The sequence below is a fragment of the Pyrus communis genome, chromosome 12 (genome assembly GCF_963583255.1).
Source record: "Pyrus communis chromosome 12, drPyrComm1.1, whole genome shotgun sequence".
NCBI classification, from domain to species: Eukaryota; Viridiplantae; Streptophyta; class Magnoliopsida; order Rosales; family Rosaceae; genus Pyrus; species Pyrus communis.
In genome coordinates, this window is record NC_084814.1 from 23,880,520 (window position 1) to 23,899,551 (window position 19,032).

The window sequence follows — 19,032 nt, forward strand, 5'->3', positions numbered from 1 at the left end:
TCTACACACACACACACACACACACACACACACACACACACACACACACATCAAACTGCTACTTGAAATAAAGATGCAAAGAGTAAATATATGTGCAATTACGTATATATTATTTTTCATTCATGTACGTTATATTAGCGAAAACTAGTGCAACTTGGGGTTGTGAAAATCTCACTGCATTCTGTAGATATGTAGTGGTCCAGGTCCCTTCTCTCTCTCTCTCTCTCTCTCTCGATGCATTCAGTGGATGCCTTAAAGAACCTGTACTTTGGTCCCTCCTCTACTCTTCTCTAAAGGGTCTAACCCTTCTATCCTTGCTCTCTAAATTGTACATATATATATATATATATATGCTGCTGATTACGTACATACATACATAAATATATATATATATATATATATATATATATATCCCAACTGGTATACTGTATACAGACGATAGCTTGCATACACCACAATTTTAGGAGCCACATGACTGAAGATTACTGTTATGTAAGTATATATATAGCAAACTCTAGTATCTTACTAACTATTCAGACTTACTAATTATAAATATGCATGCCCCTTCTTAATCTTAAATTTTGCTCCACACAAAATGAAGAAGAAACTAAAACTGTTGCTAAATATTAAAAAATGAGTACTTACAATATAGTTTTTGGTGAAGGAAATGTTAGCAAGTTAGTAAATTTGGTTTATTATCCGTAATTTTGTTAGGTTATTTTGGTATTTTTATTAGGGTTTCTAGTAGAATAAAGTATATTAAGATTGCTTTCTTGCTTGTTGCTAGGGTTTAGTTTTGTTTTCTTGTTTGTTTCATGGTTTAAGTTTTTAAAATTCACATCTTGTAATTTTATAAGAATTAGGTCTAGCAAAATGTAAATCTTTTCAAGTTGTGTAGTTACTTTGACAATTTTGTAGTGTTTTTTATTTTTGTTTGTAGAATAAATCAGATCGTTTACAATTTTTTTTTCTCTTGTATCATCCTTTGATTTGTCAAGATTCTTTTTGAAATATTGATATGTTTTATATAACTAAATCACTTATAGTACTATTTAGTTTATATATATATATATATATATATATATGATTTTTATATGAATATTGCACTACAAATTTACATGTAGGGGAAAAAGATCGAAGAAACATTATCTCCAAGGGATTTATATATAGATTTTTTTTTTCTTCTGCTTTCTTAATTAAACTGGTAGCTAGGCATGCCTTCTTCAATTCATGCTATGTGGAAAAAGCTATTTGTAGTTGCCGATAAGTGTGAGATGGTCCCCCTTCAAAATAATCCAACATCTATACCTAGAGAACCTATTGCATAATATTATACGGTAAACTGCGACCAAACTTATTCATTAATTAAGTAGTGATTGTTCAGTCTGTGGTATGAACAAATTGATGAAATTTTTATACTGTGGCTTGACAGATGGACGAGAAAGTATAGGTATCGTGAACACAAGTTATGTAATGTATAAATTTATGTGTTATAATAAGAGAGGACAATGGAGTTAATATGTCCTATATTTAGGACATTAGTAAAAACAAATTCACGTGTTATATTATAAAATTTGAGTAGAATGATGATAACGCTATGTTGTCTTGTTTCAGATACATAAAAGATTGCTCTAAATTAACGTGTTAGCATATTCAGATGCCACGTGGCCATAAATGTGCCATACCTTTTCCTTTTTCATTCCCATGCAATATGGTGTGGTAAATTCTAGTTAGCATCTTTTCTTTACCAAATGGTCGATTATTATTTCTGAAAGTTTATATTCTCTCTATTTCTCTCTGCAGCTAAGAGCCTCTAAGATGTTGAATTTGACAGGCAAATGAAGTACACAGCTTAGTAAGAAATTCAAGAGAGAGCATCATATATACTTTAGCAAGAGGTTTGAAATCGCACTGTTGCATCCTGTTGGTCTGTCCTACTTCTTCTGTTTCTTTTTAATAAGTTTTCGACATCCAAGAACTAAATCTCAGCTTCTACGACCTCGGTTTTCAATCTGATGTGAGTACAGTTCATCTTATGATCCTAATTATATCTTTCAAAATATATTGATAAGAGGTAAAGGTAATTTAGGGTTTCCGGTAGTTTGAATTTGTATGATTTTGTGAAAGTAGATCAAGAAAAAGACCTCATTGCAAACTCTGATTTTCTACTAGCTTTTGCTCATCCTGTTAACTCTCAATTTTAAACAATTTATAAGTTCTTTAACTTCTTTGACGATTAAAATGGTTCAACTCATTAATCATATATATATGTGTGTATATATTTATCTTCTATAGTAGTTTGTGACCATTCTTTTTAATGCAACATCTGCTCAACTTCTCAGCACAATTTTCAGATTTGCAAATGGAGGATCTCCTTAATAATTAGGGGAGCATATATATATATATATATATATATATATATAGATGCAAATAAATACTAATATTGGAAACTTTGATGAGAAAATGTTTTCTTTCTCATCTATCGATCAGGAACTGAACAGTGATTAATTTAATTAGTTCATGAATCAATTTTCCATAAGATATAAACCCATATGGATTCCAAAAGAAATTAAGAATAATCATATGAATTCATGTAGTATATAACAGTTTATTATTTTTCCCCTTTTATTTTTATTCTTGTTTTTTTTTTTCAGTTGGATCTTTGGAGTCGAGCGATCGGAGAATTTCTTTCCATATCCGCAAAAAAGGAGCACTTGAAAGAAGGGCGAGATTACTATAATCAGAAATACTACAATGATAACAAATTCAAGGGACAAGGGTTTCCAAGCCAAGCAAGAGGGCCACAACAACAACAATAACAATGATGGGAACAACAATAGCAGTTTTCAGAAGGCATCATCATCAAGTACTACTACTTCAAGGCAATGGTCTGGATTTAGAAATCCAAGGATCGTACGTGTTTCGCGTACTTTCGGTGGGAAAGATAGGCACAGCAAGGTTTCCACAGTGAGGGGATTGAGGGACAGGAGAATTAGGCTTTCAGTACCAACAGCCATTCAATTATATGATCTTCAAGATAGGCTTGGTCTTAGCCAACCTAGCAAGGTAATAGACTGGCTGCTTGACATTACGGAACAAGATATCGATAAGCTCCCTCCACTTCAAGTTCCTCATGGATTTGGTCATCAATTTCATCAACCAATGCTAAATCCTCATAAAGCTGGTAATTCTCTTGTTGCTCCTTTCTTTGATGTAAATTCTACTTTTATGGAGGCAGACCAAGTTGATCATCAAGAAGTTCATGATCAAGCAAAAGGCAAGTCGATCAGGACAAACGACGGACAAGATGATCAAAATCGTCATGATCACGAAGGAAATGTTAGTGGACAACTCTTAGCTCAAAAGCTATTTCCCATAGGCAATCATCCTTCTTCCATACCTGGCTTGCTAAACAATGCAATGGCATACAACTACTATCACAACTATTCAGAGCCTTCAACGCTATCTCTAGCGCAGTTTGGTAGCCATGAATTTCCACAAGTACCACAAATAGATCAGCATCATAGTCACATGATGAGTACTAATGCCTTGTCATTTTCAACTCCAATGCCATCTGTTTCTCAATTATTCTTCTGTCCACCTACAGCAACACCGACGCTTTTCGGTTCATATTCTCCATATATTACCAATCCAATAGTGGAGGGTACTAGTACTGCTACTGATCAGCCTCGACAAGCCAACCATTTCCAATTTTTGAGCTCACCAAGTAATTCACAAAATTTCCTAGCTAACAATGCTCTCATGCCTCCTCTTCATTCAGTTAGCTCATCCTTGAAATCCTTTCCATCATTGGTTCATCCCAAGCAGCAGCTCCATTTGAATTCACAAAATAACAATGGAAGCCAACCAAATAAAGACGTTCCATAACTTATTAGCCTCATTGCAAGTAAGTTCGTATACCTTAGTTGTTGATCTCTCGTAATCTTGGAACATCTATCTCTTTATATCATGCATCGATTTGCACAACAGACGGGAGATGGAAACTGATGAACATTGACATGCATGGATGTGTTGGCTGGAGGAGCAAAGCAATTGATTATTTCGGCACAAGCTATAGCTACAAGAAAAAGTCAATCTCCTCTGGTTGTATTTCCTGCACTACTTTCCTCCGTCTCCCTCTGCAAAGGCGACAAGAATTAATAGTGAAAAACTTTGTAAGTATGGCAATGTTATATGTAGACATTTGCGTACTAGTGATTCATTAGAGTGCTTATAATCTTAAATACTATACTTTTTCCTATACACATTAATCCATCGATATATATATGTGTGAGGTCAGATATCCACAGTGTTGCATTCGTATATATTGTGTGTGTGTGTGAGAGAGAGAGAGAGAGAGAGAGAGAGAGAGAGAGAGAGCGAGCGAGCGAGAGATCCAATGAAATTATAATTATAGTCTCAGTGCTGGGGATCATATGCATGAGCAATGATTATTAATTAAGTCATGGTAAGAAAAGAAAAAAAAAGAAAAAAAAAGAAAAAAAAAGAGATATAGAACATGAACTTCTCAATTTAATGGGTATATGTATATGTGTGTGTTGGTACGATTAGGCCCTAGTTTAGTGCTGAGGTGATTCTGAAAAAAATGGCCATAATTTATGTTTGGTAAACATTCAGCTTCAGTTTTTTTCCACAGTTTTGGGTGAAAAAAGCCAAAAACACAAAACTGCAAAACCCAGCTTTGAAAACCAGCTTTTTTTCACATCTGTTTTACATAAAAGTTTATCAAACACTATAATACTGCTTTTATTTTATTATTATTTTTTTTTCAAAAGCACTTTTACAAAAAAAAGTTTACCAAACACTCTACTGCTTTATTTCACAGCTTCTTATTCTCACAGTACAGCAGAAGCAATTTTTTTTTTTTCAAAGCACAACAATACCAAACCAGCCCTAGGTTTACTATATTCTTAGTTTTCTGTTGATGAAAGACCAGGATTTTATATATTAGATCATCAACAAATAATAACTATAGTAATGTAAATTACAGTGGTTGTGGTAAGGTTATATATTGTTGATTTAGAAGGTTTCCCTTCGCCAGTCTTGGACATGCGTATGTTTGGTCCGATAATGACATGAAAGAATAGAAAGAAGTAGTGAACATAAATTTAAAAAAGTTGGCCAAGAGTGGAATGGTGTTTTATATATATGGGTATGTGTGTGTGTGTATAGATATATATATATATATATATACACACACTACTGTGTACTAATATTCATACTACCTACTACATATAATCCACATTCAAGATTTAGTTCCTTTCAGATATATACATTACTAAAGAACTTGATAACTTGGGAAGAAAAGTGAGAGAAAATCCGCCGATTTCACACATAATTTGGTGGATATCTAAGCAACGTATGAGTAAGAATTTAATTATATATTCTTCATGTGTTCTTTTAAGTATGCAATGCCAAAGGTATCAAATTATTAGTTGATAATCTATGGTTTAGCTACTAGCAAGTAGCTGCGGGATTGATATTAATATAATGTTGCCCTAGTCATCCGTGTTAGGATTCATATATCAAGTATGTTATAAAACCTGGAGAGAGAAAACATGTTATATAAGCTTGATCTGCATAAGTAAATCTGTCAAAGTGATGTGTTTTTAGCTTGATATTGGCTAGGAGTATGAACTATGATATCCACATCTCTTCAAGAGCCAATTAATACAAAAGACCACGTTTAATAAGAGCTAAGGTTCTACGTTTATTAGAGAGATGGTACAATGTGATGATACACAGTAACACATCTTGAGTTCGATGGGATGATCAATTAGCTTGTACGTACTCTATATGCCAACTGCCCTACCCCTACGTAATGCATCATATGCTCGTTAATTAAGATCATATACGTGCTTGTATATAATACAGCAAAGCAGAATCATATTTGTTGGCTGATTTTGGTTAATTATATACAGGAAATCTTGGAGATGTTGGCCATGGTCATATATATGTATTATGTATTATGTATATATATGCCGCGCTGACATGCTATGCTGTAATGTTTATATATGTGGGTGTGGAATGATATATAAACAACACGTAGTCCTAGAGCCAAAACTGTGATCGCTATTCTTAAGATCTGCTGCTAAAACTATAGCTCAGTCCTCATGAATCATGATGACCAACGTACGTCCATTAACATTGAAGGATTCTGATTACTAATTGTGAGTCCTGACATATCTACTTAATCTGTATGAACATATTATAAACGTATGCAGTGTATTATATAATGCCAGAAACATGTACCACTGTTTGCCTCTATACGCTTGTGGGTGCATGTTTAATTGTATGGCACTCAATAATATATTAAGGGTAATGTTACAGAAACTAAATTTGTAAACTAAATAATATGTCGTCAGTAAGAATGAGCACGTTTATAACGCTTAAGTAATAATCCAATCATCAACTTTCATGTCGTTTAGTTTACAATATTTTGTCTACAAATTTAGTCTCCCTAGCCTTATCCATATATTAATGCTTCCAAAAATGAAGAAAAAGTAAACTTAGAATGAATGGAAAGTGTCACATCCCGGCCCGGGGCAGACCACTTCCTGGGCCCGCTCCACCACCGTAGCATGATATTGTCCGCTTTTAGGCCCCGACCACGCCCTCACGGTTTTGTTTTTGGGAATTCACGAGCAACTTCCCAGTGGGTCACCCATTATGGGATTGCTCTAGCCTCCTTCTCGCTTAACTTCGGAGTTCCAACAGAACCCGAAGCCAGTGAGCTCCCAAAAGGCCTCGTGCTAGGTAGGGATGGGAATATACATTTAAGGATCACTCCCCTGGGCGATGTGGGATGTCACATAAAGTGGCATGCATAATCTAATTGAGGAGAGAAACTTGTTTACGACGGAAATGTCATGTGACGGTATTTAAGTCATGTCATATCCCGGCCCGGGCGGCACCACTTCCCGGGCCCGCTCCACCACCATAGCACGATATTGTCCACTTTGGGTCCTGACCACGCCCTCACGGTTTTGTTTTTGGGAACTCACGAACAATTTCTCAGTGGGTCACCCATCATGGGATTGCTCTAGCCCCCTTCTCGCTTAACTTCGGAGTTCCTACGGAACCCGAAGCCAGTGAGCTCCCAAAAGGCCTTGTGCTAGGTAGGGATGAGAATATACATATAAGGATCACTCCCCTGGGCGATGTGGGATGTCACAAGTCATATTATGTATTGTTATGTGTTATGTGTTTAAACTTTTTAATATGACATTAAGTGATTAATTAACATCGAGGCATCTCTGTTGCACATGAACGTCGAGCTCTTCTTAAAGATCTCTCTCTCTCTCTCTCTCTCTCTCTCTCTCTCTCTCGGGCATTCTGGAATGCATGCCAAACTACTTCTTTAGACTTTAACCATATGCATGCATTAACTATATACATGTCTAAAGCAGAGCTAGCAAACTACATTAGCAACTTAACTGCAAGAGTATATATAATCCATTTCCTATAACCTACTATTGGTGGTTTTTCTTTTCTTTTCTTCTTTTCAAATTAATTGCATGAATGAATGTGTAGTCTTAATTTTGGCACACGAGAGCCGAGCTAGCAAGGATAGCCCACAAGTCAAATTGTTTCCCTTCATATCTGCTCCCTCCTTTTGAAGCAATAAAGATTATAATAACAAGCATGCATGACTCCGCACAAATGAAAAAGGAGAAACAAGAAAAACACTGGTTAATTAATTATTGTTCAAATTAGTTTCGAAAATAAATCTGCAGTTCTTTAGAGAATGAAAAGGAAAGAACATGAGTCCACAGGCAGAGAGGACTGAATTAGAAGGCAGACTCTTGTGTCTCTCAGGCTCAGCGCAGCAGCTGCAGCTGCAGCTAGCCATGTTAGAAGATGCAAGAAGCATTAAAGGACACCCAACCCTAGTTCCCTGCCTTTTATATTATGTAGGACCGTAGGTGCCATGCCATCATGCAAAAAGGCTTTCCCAGTACCAGTTGTGGTCCTCTACGCTTAACAGTGTGGGGCATGAGTAAAAATTCTACTACGTTCCCGTGTATGGTATGCACCAGATAAATAAAGTGTTGGCTATGTAGCTAAAGGTCCAGCAGTCAAGGATTCAACGGATGTTGGTGTATAGGATGGTGTTCAGGGTGTCATTAGCGCATAGGGTTTAGGGTTATGAATACAAAATCAAAAAGAGACAATTAGTAATCTGGTTAGTCCATCCCACTAAAATAGTTCGTATAATGTACCAGACGAGGAGTACATATATCTAGCATGCAGGCACATGAATACACAAGAAACTTTTCTTCTTTTCTAATTATTATTTTTACTGTTGTCAATACATAAGGGTCGAGATGAATGGAATGTGTGTACACTGTACAGGCATGCTGATAGGTACTCCTACTAAGATTTATGGAATTTTTTGTGGTCCTCAACGTTCTACACGCTGCCCTAGGTCAAGGACCATATTTGATCTATGGTCTCTTACTCAAATTCTCAAATTGGTTTTTAACCTTCCCTTTTCAATTTGGGTATTATTTGAACGGCTGAGATTCAAAATAAATTAAGCTCAATCCTAGCAAAATATTTGTCAACTTTTCTTTTGTATTCTTAGCTCATTGCTCTTGTATTCGAAAACCGAAATATGTAGATGGTTCGACTCATTCACAAACAAAATAATTTTTTTATATGTAGGTATCACTTAACCACATTATACAACCTCTAATACAAAAATCACACTTCTTTGTTAGAGGTATAACAATCCACCTGGTTCGACTGTCGAAACTCAAGATTTCTCCATTGCTCCACCTCCTTGATCACCATTTTTCTTCTTTATATTTGATTGCAAACAAGAACCAATAAGGCAACAAGTAAAAAAAAAATATATATATATATATATATATATAAAATAAAATAAAAGGTGATAAAGTTTCACAGTTAGGCCCAACTTATGCTCAAGTTTACGGATAAACATTCTGGATTTGGGTCAAATGTGGGAACGTTCCTCAAAAGTCCAGCCCATTTGAAAAAAAAAAAAAAAAAAAATTTAAAACTGTGAAAATAGAAAGCCCCCGGCGAGGATCGAACTCGCGACCTTTCGCTTACGAAGCGAACGCACTACCACTATGCTACGGAGGCTAATTGTTAATCTCTTACTTTATAATTAATTTATCCAAATACATAATCATTAATTTGCAAATGACTACTTTTTTTCCTTCCAAACTACGCAATCATTAGTTGACCATGAGCAAAATTAATTTTCCGGATTTAATCGGTAACCTAATGTGCAAATGGTTGTATTAGAAAAATAAAAATAAAAGTGCAAATGGTTGGAAAATTGTTGATTAGATTGTGCGAGGTTAGATGGAACATAGAAGCTATGCAATGTTTTGCTATTAATCCCTTGAATCCAATACCAACGGCTAATAGAACAACGTTCATTTTCAAACCTTTCAACCAATCAATACAACCCCAGAGACCGATTTTAGTTAAAACTCGAGCAGTTTCTTGAAAACTCATCTTCGGATAAGAAAATATGATATGATCAAACCCACACATAGCATGTTTGAAAGGGAAGTGGAAAGTGGAGAGGGAAGAAAAAACAGGATCTTATATGTTGATTTCAAATACAAGTTTATCTTTTTAAGGACTTTTACAAGTTAACTTCTTTACAAAACCCAGCATTAAGAACTGTAGATATAACACACAATTTAGTATGCTGCTTTGCTCGCGAGCTAGCTGCTGCCTCACCAATAACGATTTCGTTAACCAGGTCCTTGAAGATCAATCGTTCAACATCTAACACTACTCCGGACGTGTCACCATGGAAAAACTGTCCAGCTTTCTGACCGGTTTGCACCATATCCTCCCACAGTATGTTTTTCAAACCATCATCCTCGTCCTCTAAGCTGCACTCCGGTTTCTTGGCTTGCAATTGTTCTGTCTCGCTAGACAGTTCCTTCAGAAGCTTTTGTGCGTTGAGGGTCTTCTTTGCGAGCTTGTCAGTCTTCAACCATGGCACGAGGAGCAAATAATGGGGTCATAATATCAACCAAAAAGCTTCATTGGGCCATCTCGTCAAGCACCTAGTAGGTACCTGCCAATTCCTGTTAACATATGCTGAAAGTTTATGCCAACATATATCGACAACTATTCTTACTTGCAGAAGCTTGTGAAGGGTAGATGCAGGATATTATGGAGTAATGTTGAAAACTGCCAAAACTTTTTAACTAAAGTATTTCATGCATGAAGAGAAAAAAGAAAGACAAATGTGATAGAAGAAAATAGAAGAAGTACAGGAAAAGAAGGTTGTGATTTAGTTTGTTTTAGTTGTCTATACGGGTCAAATACAATATAACAACAAATATACATGAGATTTTTGAAGTTATTGGAGACAAGGACAACCAATGATCCCATGCTGGCTCCGCCATTGACGGGATGAATACCAGCTGAATCCAACTTGTGAACAAGAATCTCATTGACAGCGTAAAATATGAGTTTTCGATGAGATTTCTCTCTCTTGCTTCGCAAGGGTTACCTTATCAGGGCTGCATTCTTCTTTTGCAAGCAAACTGCTTGCCTTGGTTTTCTCCAAAACATAGAACAACACAGGGTTGATGGGGATGGCCTGAGGGATGGAGCTGAAATGTTGTCAAGCTGGAGCCGAGGTCTCTGGGTAGGAGGCCTGAAGCTAACAATATCTCAGAAATGTATCTATGGTCTGGATTTGTGTTCTGGCAGAGCGATGCAATATAGTCTGTTCTTGCTTCATCGTGATTATAGTTCAATCGTCTAAGCTTCTGAACTAAGTTTTCAAAGTTCTTCAATTTCATACGAATGATTTCCGATGTAAGACCAGATCCCTTGCTGTCAAGCTTATCTGCAGGATTCCATTGATCTTCACCTTCGCTGTGGTTGGCATCTTCTGCACCATTGCCTGTATTCCAAAGAAGTATTTAAGTCGGATTTCATGGTCGAGAGAAAAAAACTGTTTCTAGATGCAAATATGTTCACCACTAATTCAACTCTATCTAATCTTTCTAGTGACATTAAGGTTCAAAATAACGTATTCCCTTCTAAAGGTTGAACTGTACCTTGAAGGGCATTCGGCATCTGCTTTACGAGAGATCGCGCATCATCTCTATATGCCGAGACATCAAGAACAGACATCGGACTAGGATGTTCTGGACCAACTGTAGCAAGTTCAGCAACAGATCCATACTCTTCCAACCTTGGACTTGATTTCTGAAATGTGCATATATAAAGTTATAAACTAAATTTTTCAAAAAGGATGAGTGGAAACGGAAGATTAAAACACCTACTTGCTGCATTGAACCAGAAGCCAAATACTTGGCAGCTTTCAATGATGGACTCTGGTGCCATGAACCAGCAGTCAAGAAATTTTCGTACAAGGGTTACGCAATTGGCTGATCGGTAAGGAATTTTAGGTTGCTGGGTTTGGATTCTGGGGTCAGGACTATTGTTAGTGTGGGAAAATAAGAGCTTATTGGGGTCACTTGCATCCATTGACCCCGCCCTAACTCCATTACTAGATTCAAACCTAGCACGCCTCATCCAGAGGTAGAGATCATCTTAATCATGGATTGGAGTACATAAATGGATTCCGGATTTTATCTGTTCAATGAGATAATGAGACAAAGACACAATAATCAGATCGTACTAAACTTTTTCGCGCATCCCTGATAATTGTATTGTTGTGCCTGGCCTGTGAGGGCTCTTAGCCACATGAATAATTCAATGTGCTCATCAGCGCCTGACCCTGAGATGTGGATCATCCAAGGCACATTAGCATGGCGTACTTCTCTTGTTCAAACCAGGGTTTGAAACCAAACTTCTACTCAGGAGGATAGATGGGGCGATTCAGGTGAGATCCAACGTAAATCCAACTTTCTATGCACTAGTGGGATCCAGGCGGGCCGGGAGGGACCACCACGACTCCTCTATTCTTGAGACTCCATACATCCATTTTCAGATATGGACAGCTATCTCTCGAGCACAGGTTTAGGTTCGGCCTCAATGGGAAAATAAAACGGAGCACCTACAAGCGGGTGATGAAACAACACATGAATTAAACACCATGTAAACAAGAATACTCTTCTACTCTGGTATGTCACATGAAACACATAACCAGATGAACGTACATGATACAAATAAAGAATTTGGTTTACAAAATTCATCAGCTAATTCTACGAAAATACAGGATTTCACTACCTAACCCGACACACGCTCTATCTGTATGCTTGGTAAACAAAAACTGAAACATAACAACAACAAAAAACAAATCATACTATTACAGGTTAAGTGAAACTTGGGCCGTAAGGAAGTTAGAAACATCAAGGACCCGAGGCACAAGATTGGCTTCTGAAGAAGGAATGATACGGGATAAACTGAAGATTGAGTGGTCTCTCTCTCTTCATTTTTTTCGTACATGAAGCAAATCCTCTTGCTGTTTTTCCTTTCCTGAATTTTGAGTGCATATTTCAGCACTACACTCCGGGCATGAATTCAATTCAAATTCCGGGGCAGCAGCACCTTTCGTATTCTTCTTTCTTCTCCTATTACTCAATTCTCCATGAGGCTGTGTGTGAGACATTTTGCTAGTCCTTCAAGCATCGGACCAGCTCACAGCATATCTTTTTGCAACATGATCTTCATGCCGAAGCACTCTGTGCAGTCCCGCGTATCCCTTACCCTCTCGGGTGGCAGTTGTGCTACATTTTCTACTTTACTCTCACTGTCCTCTTCATGCAGATTTCTAGCCTGTGGCCCCGATGTGAATCCACCATCAACTTCGAGCCAGCCCCACCGTTACTCATCTGAGAAGCATGTAACAACGGTGTATTTTCAGGTCTGGCCAGGGCCAAAAGAGGACTGCGGACAAACTGATTCGCTGAATCTTCTTACGAGTCCATATCTCGTTCATCCTCTCTCGTACTCACTGAATAACAACCTCCAAATGAAAAGGGCTTTCCTCAATGCATATAACGGCAACGAGGTACGGTTTTTCATTGAACAATTGTCATATCAAAATTTGAAACCATACATACGATATGAACACTTTATGTGAATTTCTGTAACCAATTGTGATCATCTAGGGTTTTGGTGACATCTCGTTCGACGACTTTGTGCAGATGGAACAAGAGTTGAACAATACGATGGAAGATTTGAGCCGGATAAGGGTAGCAAACAGCGATCTAACGACGAGAGTTTGTGATCTTGATGAGAACCAAGGCAGTAAGTCAAGCTACGGATTCTGATACACAAATAAAGGTCCTTGGGTCCATGATTGCATAGTACAAGAGATCCATATTCCGGGAGGAGGAGATTCAAACTTGCCATCCCGGGTGAGAGGTAAATGTTCTTCACCGCGTGAGTTACATACGCGGTGAAGAAACATCCACACATTAGCACACTATGAAACATATAACCAACTAATCGAACACAATAAGAATATTGCTTATATATAAAACCGGTACATAACTAGAACGAAGAATTATGCCAACAAAAATCAGTAGCAGACTCTTTGAAGATATCGTATTTCTTACCTAAGTTGAATAAAACGCCATATCCTTCTAGCTCTGTGTGCTTGGTAAACAAAAACTGAAACAAAACAATGAATCATACTTTTACACGTTAGAATTGCACCGTTAGGAAGCAAAAAACATCGAAGGATCCAGGGTACAAGAGAGGCTTCTCAAGATGGAGCTGCCGAACAATTTTATCTTGGCTGGGAGCAAAAAGGTTCCATGTGGGTTGCCAAAACAACATACACAATTATTCATTGCCATATTTTGGTACAAAAAGAGGTGAATTAGAACTGAAAAATCGACCCACGAACCCGTTTCCTGGGTAACTTTAGCCAACTGCAACTCCGCCTGCCAGTAATGGTATCAATTTTTGGGTGACACTGCTTGATCCTCTATAACTTGACGATAAAATATCCATGAACGACTTTTTGTTGTTATGGGGCGTTGACCAAATGGATGCTGCTTCACGTATTCTTGAACATTTTGAGCCTCAACTAATCTTTCCAGATAATAACGAATATCGCCTCCTTCTCCTGTGATGACAAATGAGCAAAAGACAAGAAGCCGTAATAAAACACCTGGACGCTAAAATTTGACACCACTAACATTGTAAATACTTAGAAGTACAAGCAAGTACTACTTAGAGAAGTAAACAAGAACGTCGAGGTTGAGGATGGATAAACTGAAAATTACGAACTCAAACACAAAGCTGTGAAGCCACACAAACGCGCATAATACTTGAAAGACATAATGACAAGAATAGGTCCAAACCTGAATCAAATTATAACCTACGTAATTATTTTAACTGAGATCGACCATGTGTAATGCAATTGTGAATGAGGCTAGAATGTGTGATATAGGTGCATCCAATGATCTTACATTTCCAATACAACAAAAACTTGAATGGTATCTCACCTAGTGATCTATCTCTTCGATCCTTGAATCGAAAGGGGTAGGGAAATATTGCTGTGTTCTCCTAAGCAATCAGAAACAAAAGTATTAGTTTCAGGTTGTAACCCTTGTACCAAAACCAGTAATGTCCATGAGTGAAGAAATAAGGAGGAACGAGTTAATCAACTAACTGGATTGCATAAAGCTTTGTATGGTGAATCATCCACTAATAATGTGTTTGTCTCGTTGTACTCTCCCCTCGCCCAAGGAAGATCAGGATCATGCTTCTCCCATAACTTTTTAAGTTCTTTCAAAACAAGGGGTTTTTCCTCGTTGTCAAGAGTATTGAACTTCGTAGTAGTACAGTGGGATTGATTCTGCACGCGCCAATCACCGTAAGAATAAAGCAATAGAACTGAAATTCAATGCAATGATGAATTGATTGCATCCAAAATACAAGTTCTACAAATTGCTAAAGTAACACTGAATTACTTTACTGAGTAAGTTAGATTACAGAAGATTATCCTAACTCAACAAACTATACTGAATAAGTCCTTAAGTGGTTAAGATGGTTTTACCCAGCAAAAAAGCAATTTCTTTCTGGAATCTCCCCAAAGGTAATCTACCACCATTTCCACGTTCTTCCTGAAAAGGCAAGTGTAAAAGATCATAACCCAACCAAAAAAAGAAATGAGAGAAGGAACAGGTGTATCAGTCCTAGAATGAAGTTTACTCGGTTCTTGAAGACCAAACACCCACGTTAAAATTGTCAAAGCAGAATTGTAGAAAAGAATCACAACACGGCCTCTTAAAAACTGTGAAAAAACAAGTGGGGATTAGATTTCAGTAAGGGTAGAAAAGTATCTCTCCAGATACATTCAAATGTAAATTATCATCACCTGATTTCCTCGATATTGTTGTGTCTGGTCTATATAATTTATATTGCTCGGAAACCAATTGAACAATATCAGCAAGAAGGCCGTTTACATCAAGAATGAGAAGCTTTTTCTTAGAAACACTAACAAGAGGTCTTTCAACAGCAGAGTTTGATATCTGTGAACGACTGCCCTCCTTCGCGACAACAGCCAAATCAACATCAACTTTTACGGACGAAGATGGCAAGGAAGGAACTTCAATTTTGGTTTCCGTGCATTCTGTATCAGTAATATTGTCAGATTCAGGAAAAGCATCTGAACAATATGATTTAGTGCCACTAACCTCCATGTCAATTTTATTCCTTGAACCAGCATCTGCACTCTTTTGTAGACCATTTTGTTCCTTGAGGATAGGAGAATATTCTTTTATATCAGTAACATCGTTTACAACTTGGCCAGGAAAGCCAGTGCAAACTTGGTGGTTAGTGTCGTTATTTCCTGAGGCATTACAGCTCTTGTTCTGATCCTTGTCCTCATTTTGCTCCTGTAAAGTCTTTTCCTCCAAAAGTAATTGAGACACATCTAGCTCTGGGTCTGATACTATTGTAAGCGGAGGCTGTGGAGATGGATCTGCTCCTCGAATAATCTTCTCCACTAAAGTACCAACAGAAGGATCACAACTTGTATCATTACTCCCAACCATTTCAAGCCTTTTCTTCCGACACTCTCTCTTTTGTGAGCAACTCAAAACTTCAAAGGGTTTGGTACTCTCAGAATTGGTTCTCTGTCTAATTCCCTCCACAAGTGGTTGTTCCACTTCTAGATCTTGTTCCGAGAACACTGCAACTGGAGGCCGTACAGTCAGATCTACTCCTGGCATAGTATTTCCTACTAAAGAAGCATCAATAGAAAGATCACATCTTTCATCAATACACTCATTGGTTTTATGCCTTGTCTTTCGATTCTTATTCTTCTGTTCTTGTGACCAATTCAAGTCCACAGTAGGCGACTTGGGACCTTCTGAGCTTACTGTCGTGCAATTTCCCTCCACAAATGCTTGTGGCAAATCTACTTTTTCATCTGAGAATTCTGATTCTGGAGGCTGCTGAGCTATTCCGGGCATAATACTTTCCACTAAAGAAATACCAACTGAAAGCTCACCACTTTTGTCATTACCACAACTTTCATCATTAGACTTTTTCCACTGAGGCTTTTTCTGCTTTTTGCTTGAGGAACTCAGATCTTCAATAGGTTCAGAATTTTCTGAATTAATTTTTGTACTAATTCCTTCCATAAGTGGTTGGGTCAATTCGAGATTTTGTTCCAATGATTCTGAGACTGGAGGCTGTTGAGACGGATCTAGTCCTGGCATAACACTTTCCACTACAGAAATACCAACAGAAAGCTCACAACTTTCGTCATTACCACAATTTTCATCATTACCCTCACGGGTTTTACTTTTACAACTTTTCTTCTTTTTCATTGAGCAACTCAAATCTTCAATAGGTTCAGCAATTTTTGAGTTTTCATCTGTGCTACTTCCCTCCATAGGTGGTTGTGACATTGCCACCTGTAGCACTTGTTCGGAGAATCCTGCAACAGAAGGCTCTACAGACTGGTCTACTGTTGGAATAATAGTTTCCCCTAACAAAGTATCAACAGAAATATCGCAACTTTTATCATTATTCTCATGGATTTCATGCCTTTTATTCTGCTTATTTCTCTTCTTTTTTTGGTTGTGAAGCAAATCTTCTTGATGTCCTTCCTTTTCTGAAACTGCCGTGCAAATTTCAGCACAAGACTCAGGGCATGAATCTTCAGATTCTGGGGCAACACTTATCGTATCCTTCTTCTTTCTCTTCCTATTACTCAAGTCTCCATGAGGCGGTAACTCAGCTGGTACCAAATCTGAAACGATACTCATTGAAGGATCCTCCAACAGCATATCAGTCCCAAGTGAAGAATCCTGATGTGCATCCCTACCCAATGACTGCACACAAGAATTTTTTTCAGGAGTAATACTCTCAACTGAAAGTGTCCCCTTCAAACAACATAGATCTGAATCATCAGGACTTGGGTAATGGCTCCTCTGCACATTATGCGGGGATTCCACCGGATTTACCAGAATTTCCAAGGCTTGCACTGGAGCTGAATCTGTATTATCACTTAAATCAAGATCTAAATTATTAATAACTTTAGCACTACTACTCCTAGCTCTATTCCGCTGTCTCTTCGGCAGTACAGAAGGCAGGGCTTCAGCTAGAGGCAAATCTGCACTAAGATTTACTGAAGGTTCCTCCAACAGAGCATCGTTCCTGGACTCGCTGAGCTTCTCTGAGTCCTCCCTTCCTGACTGTGAATTTGGTTTTTCACTACACTCTGCAGTTTCCATATTGATCAGTAGCTAATGACTGGGGAAATCTTCTCCTTGAATCCAAGCATTGTCAACTAAAATTGTCTTCACAATAATTTTTCTAACACCCAAAAAAATGGTCAACATAAACAAAAAATCAGATTTGTAAGACATTTATGCATTTTCCACAAGTAATAAAGAAAAATAAGCTAATTCATTAAAATAGAGATATAACATCCGGAAACCAATATCATTAAACGCATGCTTGGATTTCAAATTTCATATCGAATTGAATGCAATTAAAAAATCATAATAAAGTAGTAAATGAATCAGTCCAGAGTGTACATTCATATAAGCATAAAACCTGTAACTGTAGGTTGTTATATGCATATTCAGTTAAAATCACTATCGTCATATAAATTAAACAAGATAGCAAATGATAAAAGGAATAAACTGAACTAAAGAATCCATGGAGCTGATAAACTTCTGCCTGACGACCAACCTCCGCTACTACTAAGAGACTTAATTCTTCAGCAGTCATATAACAATGGGACTAAGTAATTTGCTTCACATAAAAACGGAATTAAGTGTTTGCTTCGCATTAACAAAGGGATTAAGTAATTTGCTTATTCTAATAAAGAATTTGAAACTTTGTAACATCGAAAGTCCGAAAATTGCACTCAATCAGCTGATACACACAGGAGTGAGATGGGATTAAGTAATTTTCTTCATATAGCAATGTGATTAAGTAATTTTCTTATCCTAATGAAGAATTTGATCCAGATTGAAAACCCGAAAATCGCATTCAGTCAGCTGATATGCCCAGAATTGAGCACCCAAGAAAATGCATTCACAAACAATCAATCAATCAAATCAACAGTTCAAAATTCGTTTCAAAGCAATAACAGAATCACCATTCAGAAGCTAATCAACAGCAGAGAGAAATAAAAACAAGATAATCTGACCCGAAGAAAACAGGATTGGGATTAGTAAACCAAAAACACAATTAATTCGTCAATTAATTAAATATTTATCAGACATCTCAAAATATGAAGAAAATAGTAGTCAACGGAGCACCGACCTCTGTTCAATCGGCAGTATCAGTACGAAGCAGATCTCTGACGGCGGAATTAACGGAAGCCGCGGAGGAGCAACCGAATTGGCGGCGGAGAGAAGAAGCAGAAGAAGAGAGGAAAATGAATGAGGCGGCGGAGGGAGTTGAAGCGGCGGCGAGTTGGGTGATGAGGTGCTGGTACAATTGGCAATTGGACTTCCTAACTGCTTTTCGCTTCGTTCGACGCGCGGTTACCTATTGTCCTGTTCGCATGGGTGGGTAATTTCGTCATTTTACTCAAAGTTAATTTTTGGTTTT

The 19,032-nt window shown here is 37.5% G+C and overlaps 2 protein-coding genes and 1 non-coding gene across 4 annotated transcripts; 1 reads left to right on the forward strand and 2 right to left on the reverse strand.

The window, feature by feature from the left end:
* Positions 1–2,660: 2,660 nt before the first annotated feature.
* Positions 2,661–4,129, forward strand: LOC137709772 (transcription factor TCP5-like). Its single transcript, XM_068448756.1, has one exon. It carries the CDS (start codon positions 2,755–2,757, stop codon positions 3,886–3,888), a length of 1,134 nt encoding a protein of 377 aa, XP_068304857.1. The 5' UTR covers positions 2,661–2,754; the 3' UTR covers positions 3,889–4,129.
* Positions 4,130–9,060: 4,931 nt separating this feature from the next.
* On the reverse strand, positions 9,061–9,132 carry TRNAT-CGU (transfer RNA threonine (anticodon CGU)). The gene has a single exon. It is a non-coding gene; the product is annotated as a tRNA-Thr (tRNA).
* Positions 9,133–13,491: 4,359 nt separating this feature from the next.
* LOC137711060 (uncharacterized) lies at positions 13,492–18,928 on the reverse strand. 2 transcript variants are annotated; one of them, XM_068450262.1, is made up of 7 exons: positions 18,742–18,928; positions 15,332–17,781; positions 15,166–15,247; positions 15,011–15,077; positions 14,624–14,809; positions 14,457–14,517; positions 13,492–14,074 (listed from the first exon to the last, which is right to left on the reverse strand). In XM_068450262.1, exons 2-7 carry the CDS (start codon positions 17,697–17,699, stop codon positions 13,905–13,907), a joined length of 2,934 nt encoding a protein of 977 aa, XP_068306363.1. In that variant the 5' UTR covers positions 17,700–17,781; positions 18,742–18,928; the 3' UTR covers positions 13,492–13,904. The 2 variants fall into 2 exon arrangements, with proteins under 2 accessions (XP_068306363.1, XP_068306364.1); XM_068450263.1 differs by lacking the exons at positions 13,492–14,074; positions 14,457–14,517 and having other exon boundaries at positions 14,630–14,809; positions 15,192–15,247.
* Positions 18,929–19,032: the final 104 nt, after the last annotated feature.

Bases quoted from the DNA above. Each gene is read 5' to 3' on its own strand.
- LOC137709772 (XM_068448756.1), top strand. From the start codon at position 2,755: ATGATAACAAATTCAAGGGACAAGGGTTTCCAAGCCAAGCAAGAGGGC.
- LOC137711060 (XM_068450262.1), bottom strand. From the start codon at position 17,699: ATGGAAACTGCAGAGTGTAGTGAAAAACCAAATTCACAGTCAGGAAGG. The intron at 14,518-14,623 runs GTTAGTTGATTA...CTGATTGCTTAG, and splicing joins ACAAAGCTTTATGCAATCCA to GAGAACACAGCAATATTTCC. The intron at 14,075-14,456 runs GTGAGATACCAT...TTGTCATCACAG, and splicing joins TCGAAGAGATAGATCACTAG to GAGAAGGAGGCGATATTCGT.